The following is a 19428-nucleotide window of genomic DNA, read 5'->3' as shown; positions in this document are numbered from 1 at the left end:
ATTTATCAATAAATTTTTTTATTGATAAATAAACTGTTGTTTTATTTTTTTTTGTTCCAATTTTGTTTTATTGATTTTTTAAAAATATTTAACTCTTTTGTATTTTAATATTGAAAATTTTGATTCATTTAATACTTAGTTAAAATCTGCCACTTTTTGATATATTTAGTTTTTAATAAATTTCAAAATTCTTAAGTTTGTAGTTAATTTCAGCAAAATTTATTCATATCATTTTGCTCAGAATTAATTTTTTTAATAAATTTTGTTTAAAATTATGTCTATTATTCATTTAAAAAAGTTATTTTACGCCCAATATAAAATAATGTGTTTCTCGACCTCCTAACATTTGCCTTTTACCTCAGATTAAAAAAAACGACTAAAATTACAGTTCTGGACCTATTTTTTTTTTTGTTAATTTTTCAGGTCAGATTTCATATAAAATCATTAAATTTGTTTCCCAAGAGTTACGGTACGGCTTAATTTTATCAAAGGGGCATAAATCTTTATCAAAGAATGACATATTTTGCTATCTAACAGTCGGAAGGGTTTCCGAAACTATCTTTACATGAACTTTCTTTATTTTTACCATTAGAACATATCCTGAAAGTTTGTTACATTCTTGTTGAATTATTCCGTATAAGAGGTGCTGAGAAATTAATAATAATGAAAAATGAGTGCTATGGTATGGAAAAAAGGAAGGGAAGGTAGTCAGGGAGTTTAACCTAAGTCAAAGAAAGGAAAAAAGGATGACGATTATTTTAAAATTCTTACAAAATATAGATTAATAATACTAATCAACCTTTTTAAAAATCAAAAAAAAGAAGATAACACAAAATAGGCAAAAAACCTAGAAGATACCTGACGATATTAGGTAGATTAAAAAATAATTAGGCACTAATTCTGAAGACAACCAATGACGTACACAAGATACCCGGAAAAAATGGTATTTATTACCGATATTATTATTATGGTATTATTACCATTTCCATAAGGTTATGAATTTGAAGAAGAAACTGGTTACAAATACAGAAAACAGATTTAAAGATATTTATATAACGCAAATTTTTACCAAACTATATAATTAAGTTTGGAAATTACTAAAAGCAGATATCGAAGACAATGAATCGATGAACCTAAAAGAAAAGGCGGAGAAAAGAAAGCGATGGAAGGAAATCTTGGTGGATAAAAAGAATATTATTAATGATTAAATAATAATATAAATCTATATATTTCATTTAATTCAGAAGTTATAAAAGTACAAGATGCTTTAACTATAAACACATTTAAGAGTTCTTAAGAAATAAAATAGTTACATAATGTAAATCAACGAAAAAAGATCAATAGAAGAAGAGTTGTTATAATGTAAAAAAGAATTTCATGAAAAATATCAGTTTGTCGATGTAATCTACAAAACGATAAGAGAGCATCGATGAGATAAAACCTAAAGATATCATCAAAGACTAGTTAAAAGTAAAGTGATAGCCAAGAGATTGATAGAATAATTATCGAATTATTAAGGATGAAGGATCAATAGGCAGGAAAATTTACGTAATGATATACCGGAGGAAGTGAAGGAATTTAATGAAAAAATAAAATAAAATATTCCACTATGTTCAGAAATTAATAGAATATGCAAATAATTTGAAGAAGAATATAGCAATTGATTTAAACCAGTAAAATTACTTAAATCAGAAGAAATATTCTCAGATTTCTGTTATAGCGAGCGTATTGCATCAAAAATAAAGCAGGAGGCTTTCTTCTTTTTTTTTTTTACAATCGCAAAGATGTACAGATCTACAGCGCCATTGAATCGAAAACACATGCGTTTAGGTATAACTAAAATACTTTGTAGACGAATAGATAAAATATAGAAAGAATTTTTGAGTGAAAACCAAACTAGATTCAAAAAGAATCAAGGTACAAGGAAGACAACACTTTCAGATTGATTTTGGAAGGTAGTCTGAAAAAAACAAAATAGGATTTGTGGTTTTTGAAAAAGAATTCGATAATTGTGAAATTGATAATTTATAACGTTTGTAAGATTTTTAGTATTACAGTATTTAAATTTAGAAAAAAAGAAATGTTATAATTTTTTTTATAAAAATAGGTTTCTGTATTTACAATGGAGAACTGAATTAGGAAAACTTCAATTCTCACACGAACAAGACAAGAAAAATCTGGGACTATTGTAATAATTAAAGATTAAAATTTTAAGATGTGGTTTTTCTGAAAGTAAAAAAAGGGTAGAAAGGAATACTGAATATTATAGATAAATTGGTAGGATAAAATTTAATTTAAGTGAACAAAAAACAAAAGTATAATGAAATAAATCATAGAAAGAAACAAAATAAAGAGTTAATTTTAAGGGGAAAGAACGTACTTCAGAAATTCTAGATTTCACTTTAAAGGTGAAAAATTATAAAGGATGGACAGAGTAGAAGATAATACAACTTATCTTTTCACTTAAGATAAATGTGAAAAAATTGTATGTAGCAAAGAGATCTCCTGATAACACATTAGGCGTTATTTAATAAATTTGTATGAGTGTAAAAATTTACGATTGCGAAATATGGTCAGTAGGGAAACAAAAAGAAAAGGATACAGGTTTTAGAAACATGGTGTTAAAAAAGAAAGCTAAAATCTGAGTGAGTTGACATTATAGATAAAGACAATTTTGAGGGAAAAGAGAAGCCTAAGGCAGATTGATACTAGACAAACTGAGTCGGTAGTCCATGTATGAAGGGTTATTTTACATGTATCTATCAAGGGTTAATTAATTTTCTAAAAAATGAAGAGTATTTTAGATAAAAAAGCATTGGAAACAAAGGTAAGAATATAAAAAGCGAATCATCAAGGATGTAGGATTGGCAAACATAAGGAATTTAAAAGAAATAGTGAAGATATGAAAGACTACAGAGTCTTATCGTCATTAATAAAAATGATTTATGACAGTAAAAATCAAATTTTAATTCTCGTTCACGTTCTGTTAAAAATATCACGTCATTTTCGCTACCTTTCGTCATAGACTGCAATGCTTTAAAGTTACATTATAACTTCTACGATGTGGTAGAAGTTGTATATGTAAATCTTTTATATTATTAAAATACCTAAAGTAATTAATTTTCCATTTAATTTTTTAAAATTAATTCATTGATGTTCAAAATATTCTGAAAAAAGTTTTGTTGAACGAGAATAAGAATTGAATATATTTAGTACAAGAACCAAAAATTTGCATCTAAACCACATATATATATATATATATATATAAAATCTTTCTTAAATTAAACAGGTGTGATTAAAATATATGTGTTAATGTAGAGAATTTTGTTTTAAAATTATTCGTGTAACGACTGTAATAACTTCGATCGATATATCAGCTTAGTTTACTTACCTGCTGGATAACCCATCGATGAATGTAAGGAATCCATTGCCAAACCGATTCCGTTGACCGAATAAGGAGCCGCTGATTTAAGATATGATGCCATTCCGGGGCCAGCACCTGATCCGCAGGGGCTACTGAACGGAGGAAATGCCAACTCTCCATCCGGGTTGCACCTGAAATATTTAAATGTATCTTTATTTAAAGTGTTAAGCTAACAAAAAAACTGTAAATATAGTCGTAAATCACTATTAGATAAGACGCTAGTAATTGTGGAATGATTTAAATGAGGGTAAACTTGTACAAGAAGATATTGCAAACCAACAGACTGACGTTCAAAAAATTAAAAATTATGTAAAAAAGTTTTAGGATAAATCCCTAGAGGACAACTTTCCTGACATTTTTTTTAATTGCCAACATTTAGCTTGTTTTATTCAATTTATCAATAACTGAATCTATTTTTTGTGACATTTATTTTGGGATTAGAAATCTGAATAAAAAGGTGTCTAATTTCTATACCTTAAGAGCCGATATCATATTTTAGTGTCATCTAAAGCCAGAAGCAATTCTTCAATTTGTATCAAATTGTAGTAGATAGATCAACTGTTCTAAATGTTTATGTAAAATTTTAAATGTATACTGTAATTTTGATTTAACTTGTGTGATTTAGTAACATTTTACTTAAAGATTTTTATGGGTCTTAAGAAAAAGAAGCAATTTTTTCCTTTATTTTTTTTTTCTTATATTTATTTCAATGTAAATTATTAAATTTATGTTTAATCTTAAGAATGTTTTCTATTATTTATAACTACTAAATTGCATTTTAAGAATACTTCTTTTCGTTCTGATTCTCTTCATACGTTTTTAGATATTCAAAATATGGATTTGAGTAAATTCATAATTTTTGACGCCCTCCCTTAACGGTGAACTTTTAAACTAAATCTAAAAGTATAATTTAATGTTTTTATTCAATGCATAAAAGACCAAAGGGTAGATATACAACTTTATCTAAGATTTTGGTACGTAAAAATGTGTCAAATATTATAGAAATAAATTATAATAACATTTACACAATTATTGTTCGATTATCGGATATTTTAGTTTCTATTATAGTGGTACATTTTTTCTGTTACAGCAGCAGATTGAAATAAACTCAAATCATATAAAATTTGTAAACTAACGTAAGATTTAACTCGGCTGTAGTTATCTCTACCGTGCTTAGCTTCTACTTCTTGTTAGATAGTACCTAAAAGTATAATCAAATAATAATTTACAAATTTGTACGTTGTTTTTACTCTAAATCATTGAAGGCTACGAGAAATACAGTTGGTCTAAAGTAGTCATAAAAACATTGATGATTTATATATCTTATTCAGAATCAAAATCTCTAATAACCTTTACGTTTCATGTAATGTTAAGGTCGATTATCTCGATTTTTGTCTGCTACCTTATCTTTCGACGATATATATATATATGCTGTTCTTGCATATATATATCGCATATATTATATTTTGTAATATATATATCTCTATAAGTGGTATATATATATCGCATATATTTTGTAAAATATATATATATGCATATTTTTTTTTTGTTGTTGACCAAAACAAGGTCAAAAAGGTCATTTTGTAAACTAAATTTACAAAATGACCTTATCTAAAGGAAATCAAATTTAATCTAAGTTAATTTTAAATTTGAACTACAAATAAATTTTATATTTTACAACTTACTCAAGGTTCTATCATAAATAATAATAGAAGAAAATTTAAGGCTCTTGAATTTTGCAATGAATTTTGTAAAAAGCTCTTTTTTTTTTTAAAAAAAACTGATTTTTACAGATTAATAAAGTATTTGAAGGTAGAATATCAAATCATTACTATCTGAAAAATGCAGAGTGAGCAACATAAAACCCATAATGAAACCGCTACCCAACACTATGAAAGACTCTCACACAACTAGCGCGACTAATGCATGTATATGTTACTACTGATTATTGCTGCCGTTTGTCAGATGGTTTTGTGTCAGTGCAGTATACAGTTTGCTGCAGTACAGTGTTTTGAGTGCAGTTGTGTTTGTGTAAAATGCCTTATTCAATCCAGGAGAGGATAGCTATAGTTGAGGACTATATTCGTTCTGGATAGTTTGAAAAATCACGTCAAGTATTCGTAGAAAAATTCCGAATGCCTGTATCCCAGCAATACACAATTTAGTTAAAAAAATGGCGTACAACAGGTTCGGTTTCAAATATAAAACGAAATGGGCAAGCTTCCGTTAGGACTTCACAGGCTACTGCCAATATTGAAAGGAGAGTTACTGCCAGTCCAAAAAAATCACAATGCAAGTTATCCCAACAATCTGTTGTTAAATACACATCTTTTCATAAAATTCTTCATAAATTAAAATTAAAAAACCATACCGCCTTACAACTGCGCAACAACTGAAGAAGACATACAAACCGAAACGACTTGATTATTGCAACTGGCTTCTTGAAAACATTTCTGGTGGACAGTTGGAGTTGTCTACTTGCGATTATTTCCTTTGGGGCTACTTAAAGAAGAGATCTAATCTATCTAAGCCCCACAATATTGATGAACTGAAGATGAACATTCAACGAGAAATCAATGCAATTGACTACAACGTTTTGCATCAGACGACTCTCAATATGATCAGTCGAGCACAAAAGTGCATCGATGCCCACGATGATAATCTTGAAAATCTTTTGTATCAGTAAGGTAAATAAATGCAACATTTAAATTACGTTCTATGTTTCTCTTATTTAATTTATCCGTATCATACACGCAATTTCATTCCAACATAATCTACTGAATCTGCAGTGATTATGTTATGGGTTCGGTTTTATGTTGCTAACTCTGTATTTTTGAACGCTGTAGAAAATAACTCGTTGGAATATCGAGAAGTATTCTTTAAAGCCCGAATGGCAAACAAAGGTCAGAACGTGAAGGAATTTAATTTTATTTAAAAGAATGATGTGTAACAATACCATTATATATTTTTTTTAAATCATCCTAGTTTTCTACATGGGTTATTTGTGTTCCTAAGGTGTATCAAATAGCTGATTATAAAAATTTGACACGACTTCAACTTTAAATCTGACAATTTTAAATTTAGATGTTCTAATTTCTGTATCAATAAACGTTTCTAAAATATTATATTCCTTTGAATGAATTGAATGTAAGTGAATAAATGTTGTAATAATGGTTGCACGTGACTAATTCAATGCGCAATAAACAGTTTTGTTGATTGATGACAACCGGCGAAAAGCAATGAACTTGTGTCCAAGAGTTGTTGTGAACATGTTTGACACAGCGGCCTATCTTTACAAAAGAACTGCGACCCTTCCATACACTACAAATAACTATAGAAAAGCTCTAGATTTTACAATCGGGGTGGTTTCCGCCTGATTTATCTGAGTAATTGCTTTCACTCCCTCTCTTAACTGACGAATAATATTCCCTCAAACCACTCTCTTCGCCTTTTATTAAGTAGACCCCACAAAAACATGGCAATGCCTGCTTTTTTTTATTTTTTCTCTATATACTGATATTCTTAAAGGAGATTCATAATGTAAAATGAATGAAACTGATTTTTACTGAGCAGAAAAGTATCTGACGGCAAAATATTAAATCATTATTATCTGAAAAATATTTTTAACCAGTGTATATTAAAAAATAATATTTTTAGAGAAACAAATTAGAAACAAGATAAAAATTAAATTTACATATTCCTATTTTATATATATATATATATATATATATATATATATATATATAAATAAATAAAACTCAGAAACACGTTTGTACTAAGGGTTATGTTTATATTTTTATAAATACAATCATATTTTTCATAGATATTCAATAATAGCTAATTGATTATTTTTTTAAAAGTTTTGATAAATGATAAAATCAAAAATAACAGAATAAAACATAAAACATGCATTGTCTTGCATAAAATTTCTTTAAAGCTTCAAAGCATGAAGTTTTTAGGTTCTAATAATAGCTGCATAATCTTTATATGCACAATCTATTAAAGAAGACTCTATTATGTGGGTAATAGATAAACAATAGATAAGATTAGATACACCATAATGTTAGATAGCGTAGATTCTTTTACAAAACTCAGATTCAGCATTTTTCAGTTGTTAGAGACCGAAATGAGTTTTAAGGAGTTAGATATTCGATGAAAATAATAAGCCTGGAGTTTTTCTTCTTTAGTCTGTTGACGTCATATAGTTAAAGATAAACCTGATTTTGGGCAAAATCAGGTTTACTAAGATTTTGAGTAAATCTTAGAAACAGACTGATTCTGTTTATTCATATTTATTCCAAAAATACTGCTAAATCGTTGTTTTTGAAATAAAATGTATACCAAGTTAACCTGTACTGAATGGAGTTAAAAAAATAAAGGTTCTCAGCTCTTAAAAATATTATATGAAAATATTAAAGAAAAACACTTTTCTACAAAAGTTGTCCATAGTTTTGGTCTACAGTTTATTGAGATCAAAAGGGTAGATATTTTTCCCTTTTAATTTGTAATGAATATACAAGGAATTAGTTATAATTATTTACTAAAAAATGATTCTTAATTTAATGATTTAATTTAGTCATGACTGAAAAAAATGTGGATGTTTCCAATAAGAGAATTACAAGTTTTTACAAAACTTGAAGTCAATTTATAATTCATAATTATGTTGTTTATGTACGCTTGCTAATAAGCATGTAATCCTACACATTTTGAAATTATGGTTTAGTCCCATCGTGATAGCTTATAAAATTAATTCATTCATATCAAGGTAAGGATTTAGAAATGCTTTTTTTTAGAGTAAATAATTTTATAATTCATTAGTTTTAATTCATCGCCTAATATAAAATGTCAGGGAAAAAGTATTGGTAGTGGTTTGTATACGAACGGGTACAATGTAAAAAAAAAAGTAAAAAATTGTACTTATTGACTTTTTGAAACCACCTGAATCAAAAATACAAAAATCTAGAATTACAAATGTTTTATAAGTTTATGTATCATGAAAGACTTATTGGTCTATACATGAATTTATATCTCAGAAATGGTTTAACTTACCAATAACTAAAATTAGGGCTATAACCCACCAGATTGGTCTAGTGGTGAACGCGTCTTCCCAAATCAGATGATTTGGAAGTTGAAAGTTCCAGGTTCAAGTACTAGTAAAGTCACTTATTTTTACATGAATTTGAATACTAGATCGTGGATACCGTTCTTTGGTGGTTGGGTTTCAATTAACCACACATCTCAGGAATGGTCGAACTGAGACTGTACAAGACTACACTTCATTTACAGTCATACTTATCATCCTCATTCATCCTCTGAAGTATTATGTGAAAGGTAATTACCGGAGGCTAAATAGGAAAAAGAAAAAGAAAATTAGGGTTATATATGTGTAAGGAAAATTAATTTTATTATTATTTTTTTAACTCGGGCTAAGGGCTATACCCGAAGAGTGTTGGATGTTATGTTTTATTGTGCATTATTTTTAGTTTATAAACTATTTTAGGCCTTGTCACCGGAAGTACGACTACAAATAACATAACCGAGAATATTATATAAACATATAAAACATATTTCATAAAATTTTTTTATAAATTTTTCTAGCTTTGGTTTTCCTACCAAAGATTAGAACCTTTTTTATTTTATTACCATATGTTACCAGAGAGACAATAGTTTTTAACCTTTCATGATAAAAAGTAAATTAAAAATAAAATCCTTTTCATTCAAATAAAGAAGAGAATTTCCAATGTTTTACTATTATTATATTACCTTACATAGAGCGCAAAATAGAACTTTTATTAATCTTTACTGTGGTTAACGTTGACCCAGCAGTCTTGAAGAAACTGCAATCAAAGTTATGTAGCCATTCTAGTGAATGGTCGAGCCATGTGACGTTTGCGATGAGGAGGCGAATTTTCCCAAATATCTGCCCAGATCTAATTCACTTCTCTTATTCGGACAATTTACGATACCTAGGACTTCATTCGTACTAGTACCTAACGTGGAAAATTCACGTGAAAGAAAAGAGAAATCAATTAAATATAAGGTTTGGGCGGTTGAACTGGTTACTAAGAAGCAGGTCCGTGTTTTAGTTAAATAAACTGTTATTGTATAAGGGTTTTTAAAGCCAATATAGGCCTACGGAATACAACTTTGGGGTACGGCAAGCAATAGTAAAATCAACATCATCCAAAGGTTTCAGAACAAAATGCTGAGGAAGATATTCGAAGCGTCATGGTTTTCAAAGAACAAGGAGATAATCCACGATTACCTAGGGATGCAATATATTCGTGAGGAAATTCACCGGTTAAGCTCAAAGTATATACTTAAACTTAACAATCATGAAAACCATCTGGCTGTTAATTTATTGGATAATAGTGAGGATGTGACACGATTGAAAAAGTTGTGTGTATTATAAGAACTTGAGGCTGTTGTGCGGTAAATATTGTGCTTTTCTTTGTGTTATTGACAATTTATCTCTTGTGTTGACCATCTATACGTTTTTGATCTATTTCATTTTTTATTGATTTACTTGCACTTTGTTAGTTATATTTTATTCATTGTAATTCGAAATGTAGTTTCGTTATTTGGGAAACTGACGTAATAAAGTTCTGTTTTACAAGGCGAAAGCCTTATATAACAGAACCACATTTAAGAGATTAAAGCCGATATTGATTTACGGAATTGAACTATGGGGCACAACCAGTAACAACAATTTGGAGACCGTTCAACGGTTCCAGAATAAAATACTACAGAACATAAAACAAGCGCCGTGGTTCCTTTATGAAAGGAATTCCATACGTTTGAGAAGTTAAACGCCTAGTTTCGAGATATGTGTTCAGATTGTAGAAGAATGTTAATTATCTAGCTTTGAATTTAGCTGACAACACTGAGGATGTTAGAAAGCTGAAAATGCTTGATCGTGCTGAAGATCCATGTGCTTGATCTGGTTGATATACCGTTATGATTATCGGGTTTGTTGGTAATACAATTTCTTATAATTATTATTTTTTATTTTGGTTTGTTCAAATTTATGGTTGCTTACGTTTATTATTAGGCTTATTTATTACGTCTATGGGTATCTTAAAGTTAAAGGGAGTTACTGTATTACTTATTGTTGTTCTATTTAAGTACCAGACTTAATTAATAGTGAGAAGATATTTAACTATTCTCAGACACCATCAAATATTAGCAAGATATTTCATATTTACTAGTTTTCATGAGTTTATTCATATTAATTGTTTTTGTATACTAATCGAGGATGATCCTATTTCAAGTCATATCTATCATACGTCTTACTTATATAAATAAGCTAATTCAACAAAAAAAAATAAATAAATAAGTAATAATAAAACAGTATAACAAAAAAAAATTGATGTGGACATCACATGATTTCCTTGTACGCCTATTAAATTACATATACACATTCTTTAACAACCAGAGGTTAATAATTATTAATAAATCAATATATTTAAATTTAAAAAAAAAAGTTAAAAAAAAGAAATGAACCGATGTGCCTTCCCCTTGTAAGATCCAAATATTTCATTAATTAAAATTTTATTTGGCTATAACTCTGGAACCAACGAAAATAAGTACTACTTATGATATATCGTTGAAAAGCTCTCGATGAGGGCTGATTACTGCAGTTAAGAAAAGTCCAAAATCCAATTTTTTTAGATTTTCGGCTTTTTTTGACATTTCTACTCCAATAGATTGCAATCAAAAGAGGAAGTGCACAACTAGACGTTACAAAAGTCGTAAATCCAAAATTTTAACATTCTACGGCTAATCGTTTTTGAGTTATACGAGAAACATACGTACGTACATAAAGACGTCATGCCGAAACTAGTCAAAATGGATTTAGGGACGATCAAAATGTATATTTCCGTTGAAATCTACAACCGTAATTTTTCGCGATTATAATATTTCCTTTACTTCGTACAAGGTAGTAAAATTTACTTTTCTATTGGTTTAATCATTCTAACCTTTTTTAAAATTATTTTCCCTTTAATAAAAAAGTAAGTAATGTAAAAGTAGCGGTAATATTCAGTTTTATCAGCTACGGAAAAGCTAAATTTTAAATTCCAAGCAAACTCTAGAAAGTTCAATAACACTGATGTCAAATAATTTATTTTTGTTTAATAATATTTTTCAATAAATATGAATATATGATGTAGAAGAGTGAAAGAGAATTATTCATGAGGATTTATTTGTATCTGATATATTATGAATGGGAAAAATTGAGGTATGAGGTAATAACTACAGTAACTGTTGACGGCTGGGGAGGTTAGAGGGTGAAATGAGAAACAGGCTGGATATGTTACAAGAGAGAAAGAGATAAAATGATGAAAAGGGAGATGGATCAAGGCAGTGGGGTATGAGGTAGCAGCTGCGCTAAAGCCGCCCCCGTCAATCTAGATTAACGGCGGCCACCAGGCTAGCGGTCGCGGCTTGGCAAGTCTATACTGCTAACAAACATAGTTGTTGTTTACGGAAAAGTAATAATAATTTGATTGATTGATTGATTGATAGAACGAATAAATAAGTTAACGATAAATAAATGGCCTATTCAACTTTTGATCGATTTATTTGTTCCTTTTATTGCCGAAAAACGGTGGAAGTTATACCTGCCTACTCTAGATTGTTTAACCGCTTTTAGAGAGTTATATCATTAGAAATATAAGTGAATCATTTTATTTCATAAAAGTTCAATTATAGGACATACTTTACTAATTTTTAAAAACTCATTTTTATTCTATTTTTTTATAAAAATACTTAAATACTACAATCTACATCATAATGTGTACACATCAATAAATAATTATTAACTGAATTTAAATTTTTAAAATGATTTAGTTATTTCATTCAATATTGCAGCGGTACTGTTAATGTGATTACGGCAGTTGCATAGTCTTGCAAAGAGTCTGATTACTTAGATATAATCGAAGACTGCCGTTTTGATTAGCTTTGAGCCCTTTATTGGATAAATTCTAAATAATCAGCATTATCATTGCTTTTCAACTGTTATCTATCACTTGCCTAATTGCAGATAAATTAATCTTTCTTTAAATCAAACTGAAGTTAATCATCTCTTCCTTTAGTCAGTTATGATTAACTGGCTCTAGTGCTAGTGATCTGCAGCGTCAGTAGCTTTCTTTAACAAACACACGTATCTTCAAAAATATTCCTTGTTTTATGTATACCAATAAAATATTGATATTTTCGTTTCAAATAAAATTAAATAATGTATTTTATAATTTCAGTTATGTTCTTTAAGAAATTCTATTTATTTTTAAATAATTTCATAAACATATATTAAATTTTATAAACAGTATACAGTGCACAGTAATTAAAGTACTATATTTGCTATTATAGTAAAGCATTTACATTGTTTCAAATATACTATTGGAACATAATTCAATTTTATGTTAACTTGAAAATAAAACATAGTGTAAAAAACATCACTGTACTTTTTCGTTTTACGCCTCCCCTAAATTTTTTGGAATTTTTTCTCTTAAAAATTCCTTATTATAGCATGTTTTATAATAATTGATGGAAAAAAAATTATAGAAATACTTTAGTAACCTTATATCTCAATAAAAATAATACAATAATACATTAGAGAAAACAAACAAACATACTGCTTCAAATCGGTTATTATAAACGTTCTCCATATTAATATATTTTACATATTAAAAATATAAGCATTATTGTTTATAATTATAAATAAAATCTAACCAATTAACAGTAATGTTTAGATTATTTATATAATAAATAATTACAATAATTACTTATATAATTTATTATATAAATAATCATTCATTACTTTTAATTACTCAAGGTTAGCTAGGAAAGCGAGCGTAGATTAAGTTTGGTTGGATTATTTTTTTCTGCAAATACCTCCAAATATCCACTGATGTGAAAGAATTATGTCTCTATTGTTCTTTTTTTTTTGAAAATGATAACTCGTCTATTTCTACCGTCATTCCTGGACGACCTACCTTTATTGGGTTTTTGAATAAATGATCAGCACACACCACACACTTCTCACAGGTACATTTTCCAATCCGTTATTGCTTCACTTGACATTAACTTACGCTCGCTTTGCTCGCTAACCTTGACTTATATGTTAACATGTAAAATATGATATATTTAGAAAGACTGGTATAAAACAGCATGTTATTGTGTTTTCTCAAATGTTTTATTCTTCAATTATTATAAAACATGTTGTACTATGTAATTTTTATGTGAAAAAATGCGAAAAAAGTGGGTAGTCGTAAAACGAAAAAGTACCAAAGTCGCTTAATATTCCTATAAAATCGTTAATGTAAGATGACAACTGCTTGGTTGATTAATTCAACGATGATTGCCTCTAGTACAATTTACTTTAATCAAATAGAATTTTGGAATCCGTTTGCCAGTTCAATTCTATAAGTAGTAAATAAATAAATCTGTTACTCTGATCGGTACGTTATAATATAACGTACCATATAACGTATCAGTAAATCTTGATCAGATTAGCATCACCAGTTAATTATAAAGTAAAAAATAAGGTGTGATTAAATTTTATATTAATTATTTAAAATATAAATACATAAAATAATGTTAAGATAAATGTATGACGATACTAAATTAAAAAAAAAAAAACACATTTTAGAAGACGTAATGAAAACCGATTTTTAACACTCAAGTATGAAGAAAGAGTTACAGTAAACTGTAATTGAAATAATTTTTGAAACAAGAAAACGTTAAAAATCAAAATTTAAAACTAGAGATGACCATTTTAATTGTTAAATAATCATGAATAGTTGTAAAGAAAGTAGTATTAAAAAATAAATCATAATACTTAACTGAAAAGAAAAAACGGTATGTTAAGGTAACTCTTATAAATAGGTAAATAGAAAAGAATTCTTGAGCAGTTCTGCTCAAAAAGATCGACTTTTTGTTTCTTTATTTTGTGTGATATTATTTTATAAATTTTTGCTCAGAAATATACAAAATATAATTGGTTTTTTTGTGTTACACAACTAATATATTTACAGCGGGCCCTTAAGTGAAACCATAAGTAAATCGTTTGATAAAATGCTCATGATAAGGGGTTCTTAAGGAACTCCCATAATATCAGTAAGCAATAATCTTAAAGTTCATTAATAAAGAATTACTATCAACCTATCTACCAACCATTCGTAATTCATAAAAACAAACAATTAACTGATATTAAACATAAACAAACACATAGTCAATAGAAAACACAAAAACAAATATAATCAAGCGATAGTTAGTCGAACAAAGAACAAAACAACTTGTTCAAACAAAAAGCATATAAAGAAGTAAACAAAAATAACTTCACTAAATTTGGCGATAGTAACTGCAAATTGTTATTCAGTAGCTCTTAAGTCAAGCACATGGAGATGTTTCAACCTTCGGACGTCCCCACTGTTATCAAGCAGATTAATCACTAAGTGGTTGACGTAATTTTTCAAAACAAACAGAAATTAAATGAGAAAACTAAAAGAGGTATAATTGTTTTTTTTTTATTTAATATAAAATATATTTTCCGTTTATAAGAAAATTAAATTATTATAACGATTATTTGATGAAATAATTAAAAATAACGAGTCGATCCTACACACAAGAAATCAAGTTTAAACAGTCATCACTGTGATTCACTGCATAAGCGTGAATGAAAAAACCAACCAACGTCAACATAAACTCAAATTGAGGTTATGTTGTCCATTGTCAATCTTAAATTGACCGAGGCAGACGTGGTCGTAACGGATATGTCTCCTTTCCAACAACTGGCGAGGGTCCATTCCTTTATACATCAAGGGATACCAAAGGTGACTGCGTATGCGGGAATATAAGAGGATTGGCAGGAGCGGTGGAATGCATCCACCAATGGCAGGTGGACGCACAGTCTTATCCCACGGATTGGGCCGTGTTCCGGGAGGAGGTAAGGTGAGCTGAACTTTTGGCTCACGCAGTTTCTGACCGGTCACGGAGCTTTTCGCGTTTTCTTACTTCGGCGGTGGCGGATCGGCGATACAGGTTGCCAATGCTGTGGAGAACACGACACGCCGAAGCACATCGTCTTCCATTGTTTACGATGGGAGGCAGATCGGCGTGCTTGTGCGGCGGCCACAGGGTTAACTGATGCAGATGGCGTTATAGCTTACCAGCGAGGCGAGCTATAACGCTATCACAGGCTAACGGGGATTATGCGTCGGAAGAACAAGGAAGCAAGAAGGTAGGAACAGCCTCGCGTAGACCTGCTATCTGTCTGTAGTTTTTACGGGTGGGTGGTGGTGAAGAAGCCCAGGGACTCCTGATCTCCTGCGCTGGCAAGATCGAGTACCGGCGGGGTTTCCCCTGCTTGAGGCTGGCGATGAAGACCGAGTCCCGGTTGCGGAAGGGGGCAGCCATAACGGCATAGCCGGGCCCGTCACTGCTTTCTCCTCATTACTTGAGGAGAAGGCATCTCCTGGAGTTGTGCTATGCTTAATTGCGTATCCGGCTCCAGAAGGCGGGAAAAAGAACCTTAACTTGAGCGTAACTGAAGAATCAATCTTCATCAAAATTTTACAAGCACAATTTCAGATACTTTATACAGCATGCCTAAATTCCATTTAAATTGATGTAGTCATTTTGGAGACTTTTAAGACGCAATATTTTATACATGAATGGTATTCTTGTACTCCTCATAGTTAAAACATAAAGAAAATTCAATTTTATCCCCCAATCTAACAGTGCGTCAAAAAGTATTAAAACACCTTTCTTTGAAAAATCGTTAAAAAATACGAAACAATAAAACAATAGTATTAAAATCTGAGCATGAAAAATAAATCAAAACATTAATTTAAAAAAAATTGTTGATGAAAATTTATGAAAAGTTATTTTTTATAACTTTAGTAGAAAGCGTAAAAACAGTTGAAACAATCTAAACTACTGAACGGGGCAATTTGAGTTGGAAATGATTTGATTTGTCTAAAACAATACTTGATAATTTTTATAGCATTTTTTTTAACACTTTTTATTTTCTTAACATAGATTGCATTACTCTTAATAAAATGTTTTGCAAACATTATTTCTTTAATTATTATTGTATTTGCTTTTATTTTTTTATATTAACTTTTTTTGTTTACCATTTTCTCAGTACCAACTACTGAGGATTTTTTTAACAACCAAAATTGCCATTTAGTTATTTTAAATTATTTTCCTGGTTTAAATTTAACTGTTTGTTTTCTCCAGCCAGTTTTCCAGCAACTGCTGGGTCTGGGTATGTGTGTATAGACAAATACAATTACTGGTACCGTCTTGCCAGGACTGGCATAGCTGCAATGTAAGTGTACTGGTAAAAATGTCTGGAACAGAAATTCAACACCTTCTGAGACGTATGATTAATTAAAACCCAATCACCAAAGAACACCGGTTTCTACAGTATAATTATCAAATCCAAATAAAAATCTTTACAATTACTCGAACCTTAGCGCTCTCGACTTCGAAAATTAGATGATTTTGCGATGACGAGTTGAACCACTAAATTAACCGGTGGGTTAAGTTTAATAAGAAAATAATCATATATTGGTTTAAACTACAATCTTATTTAAAATTAATCTATTTAAGAAGTGATTTAGGTAGTTCAGATAACTAAAACAGATGAAATGAGTTATGCGTACCATAAGTAATGTAAAGTTCCTATTAAAAAGCAAACAGGTTTAATCATGTATATAATACAGAATGTATAAAAAAAAATCAGCGTTTTAAAGATATTTAATATCTTTTAACTTTGATTCATAGTAATGAATCACAAATAAAATGAAAGAGTTACTCTTACTTGTAGAGAAAGAGTTGTTCCCTACAAGTGTTCAATATTAGCACCTTTCGTCATGCGGTACGCATCCAACCAATATGACAATGTTGTTCTATACTTTAACCAGCATGTCTAGAGTAATGGAACTTTTTTAAGGCTTCAATCTTGAACCTCAAATCGGGAATAACAGTAGCTGAAGAGGAACATATACAAGATCTTTTATTAAACTCAAAGGAAAAAAATCGCATGGAATCTGATCGGGTGATTTTGTAGGCCACCCCAAAAAGCTCTGTTATCGGATCCATGGAGACCGTTCCAGAGGTTGGTCATTCAGTTAATTCATTACAGAGTTATCCCTGAGAGTAGGCGCATCATCTTGCTGCAAAATAAAAATTCTCTGACCCATCTTGCAGTTGAATTTGATGTAAAATTACGTAACACAACAATGTAGTAACTTGAAGTATATTTTATTAATTAACTTTAAATTTAATTGTTTACTTCACCATTTATTAACGTAAAAATTACGAGGAAAAAATATATTTTCATAAGCTTTATGTATAATATATTGACGTATATTAAAGTGACATAACGTTAATGAGTAACAATCTTCAATGCCAGGTTTTCTGGGAAGCTGCAAGTGAAAGAACGAATGAAGCGATATGAAGGTACGGGGAAACGTGATGCGATGGAGCCTACAAGAAATTCCTGGAAAATGAAATGGATGATGACAGGTGGAGGTTCTAATTGGATCAGGCGAATTACAGAAATAGATCTTTGGCTAAATAGGGGTCATGGCGAAATGAATTTCTTCATGACACAAATGTTAACAGGTCATGGGACTTTCGAGTATTATTTGCATAGGTTCGGCTGACGTATTGTAGTAAGGTGGATATGCAGAACATACAATCTTCGAGTGTGAGGAACGGTACGTTTTACGTAGGCAGGCTGGCCTGGATAGGGTTAAGTTAGAGACTTTAATACCTTTTATTTTGACATCAGATGAAAATTGGAGAGCTTTTAATTCGTTTGCCACTAAAGTGCTACGCAACAAAGACGAGGAGGGGCGCCGGCGTGGATTTTAGAGTTAGGGAAGGGCGGATAGCCCCGGTCATGAGGGTCGGCATGCCGAGGTGTGTCAATTACGATGATCGACCGGGGATTCCGGGGTCCTTAGGCTGAGATTGGGCAAAATAAAAGACCCAGACCCGGCTGCTGGGTTGGGGGCCGGGTGTAACTTGGTTAAGCCCGGTTCTTCCTGTTCAACGGTTAGAGGCGTGAGGCATTAAAGAGTGTAGACCGAGATCCGGTCTCCGGGGAGGGGGCCGGGAACGACATAGTCGGATCAGGTACACCTCTTCTCGGAGATTAGAGGCAGGAAATAAAAAAGATCCACCGGGGGGTCTGAACTGCCATGATGGACATACTGCCGGTAAGTGGGGAGGCCCTCTTAGAGTTGAAGGACGATCTCCTGGTCTGAGCTTTATTTGATTGTACGTCCGGCTCAGGGGAGTAAGGGATAATGATAAAAAAGAAGAAACATTTTCCCGGGGAAAGTAAGGAACGAATTCCACGCTTTTTCTTTAAACCGAATACACTTTTGCTTACAGATAAGCCAGGCCCACCGAAATGCAGGTGATATTTCCGCTTATGAATAATACTTTCTTTATTACAGGAACTATATGTGTATTATGCAGAACTAATCTGACTAATGCTATTCTGTAATATATAAATTAAATAAAATTATATAATTTAATAAATTTATTACAGCATACATTTAGATAATTTTTGTTATATAATCAGTGTTACTCAAATATTTACCTAATTTAATTAGGTAAATTTCATTTAAAAATTTAATTAGGCGACTAAAACAATTTAAAAAAGTATTTACTATTTCTTTGATATAAGTTCATAAACGTATTAACATTACCACAATCAGTATTTCCTCCTTTCATCCTACTGGAAACAGTAACATAAAAAATGATTCTATTTTAATTAAACATTCTGAGTAAATAAAATTCTTGAGTAAATATAAATCTTCGATACGAATTTATTATAAAATATGATCGAACAAGTGAAAGGAATATAGTTTATAACTTTAAGAGCAACTTTTTTTTTGTTTATAAGGGTATATGGTTTGAAGTACAGCCTAATCTAGGGTATATTAACACACTACCTCCTGTAGTGCAATGTTTGCACGTAT

At 30.2% G+C, this 19428-nt stretch overlaps 1 protein-coding gene across 1 annotated transcript in view; it reads right to left on the bottom strand.

The window, feature by feature from the left end:
- LOC142320145 (uncharacterized) overlaps positions 1-19428 on the bottom strand; it is a 68749-nt gene that overhangs the window by 44024 nt on the left and 5297 nt on the right. Inside the window, exon 2 of the mRNA XM_075357826.1 lies at positions 3392-3555. Coding sequence (XP_075213941.1) covers positions 3392-3555 — 164 coding nt within the window. The remainder of the gene's footprint in view (positions 1-3391; positions 3556-19428) is intronic.

The sequence above is a fragment of the Lycorma delicatula genome, chromosome 2 (assembly GCF_047948215.1).
Source record: "Lycorma delicatula isolate Av1 chromosome 2, ASM4794821v1, whole genome shotgun sequence".
Classification (NCBI taxonomy): Eukaryota; Metazoa; Arthropoda; class Insecta; order Hemiptera; family Fulgoridae; genus Lycorma; species Lycorma delicatula.
Note: the sequence above shows the minus strand (reverse complement) of the source record. Positions and strands in the feature narration are given on the sequence as shown.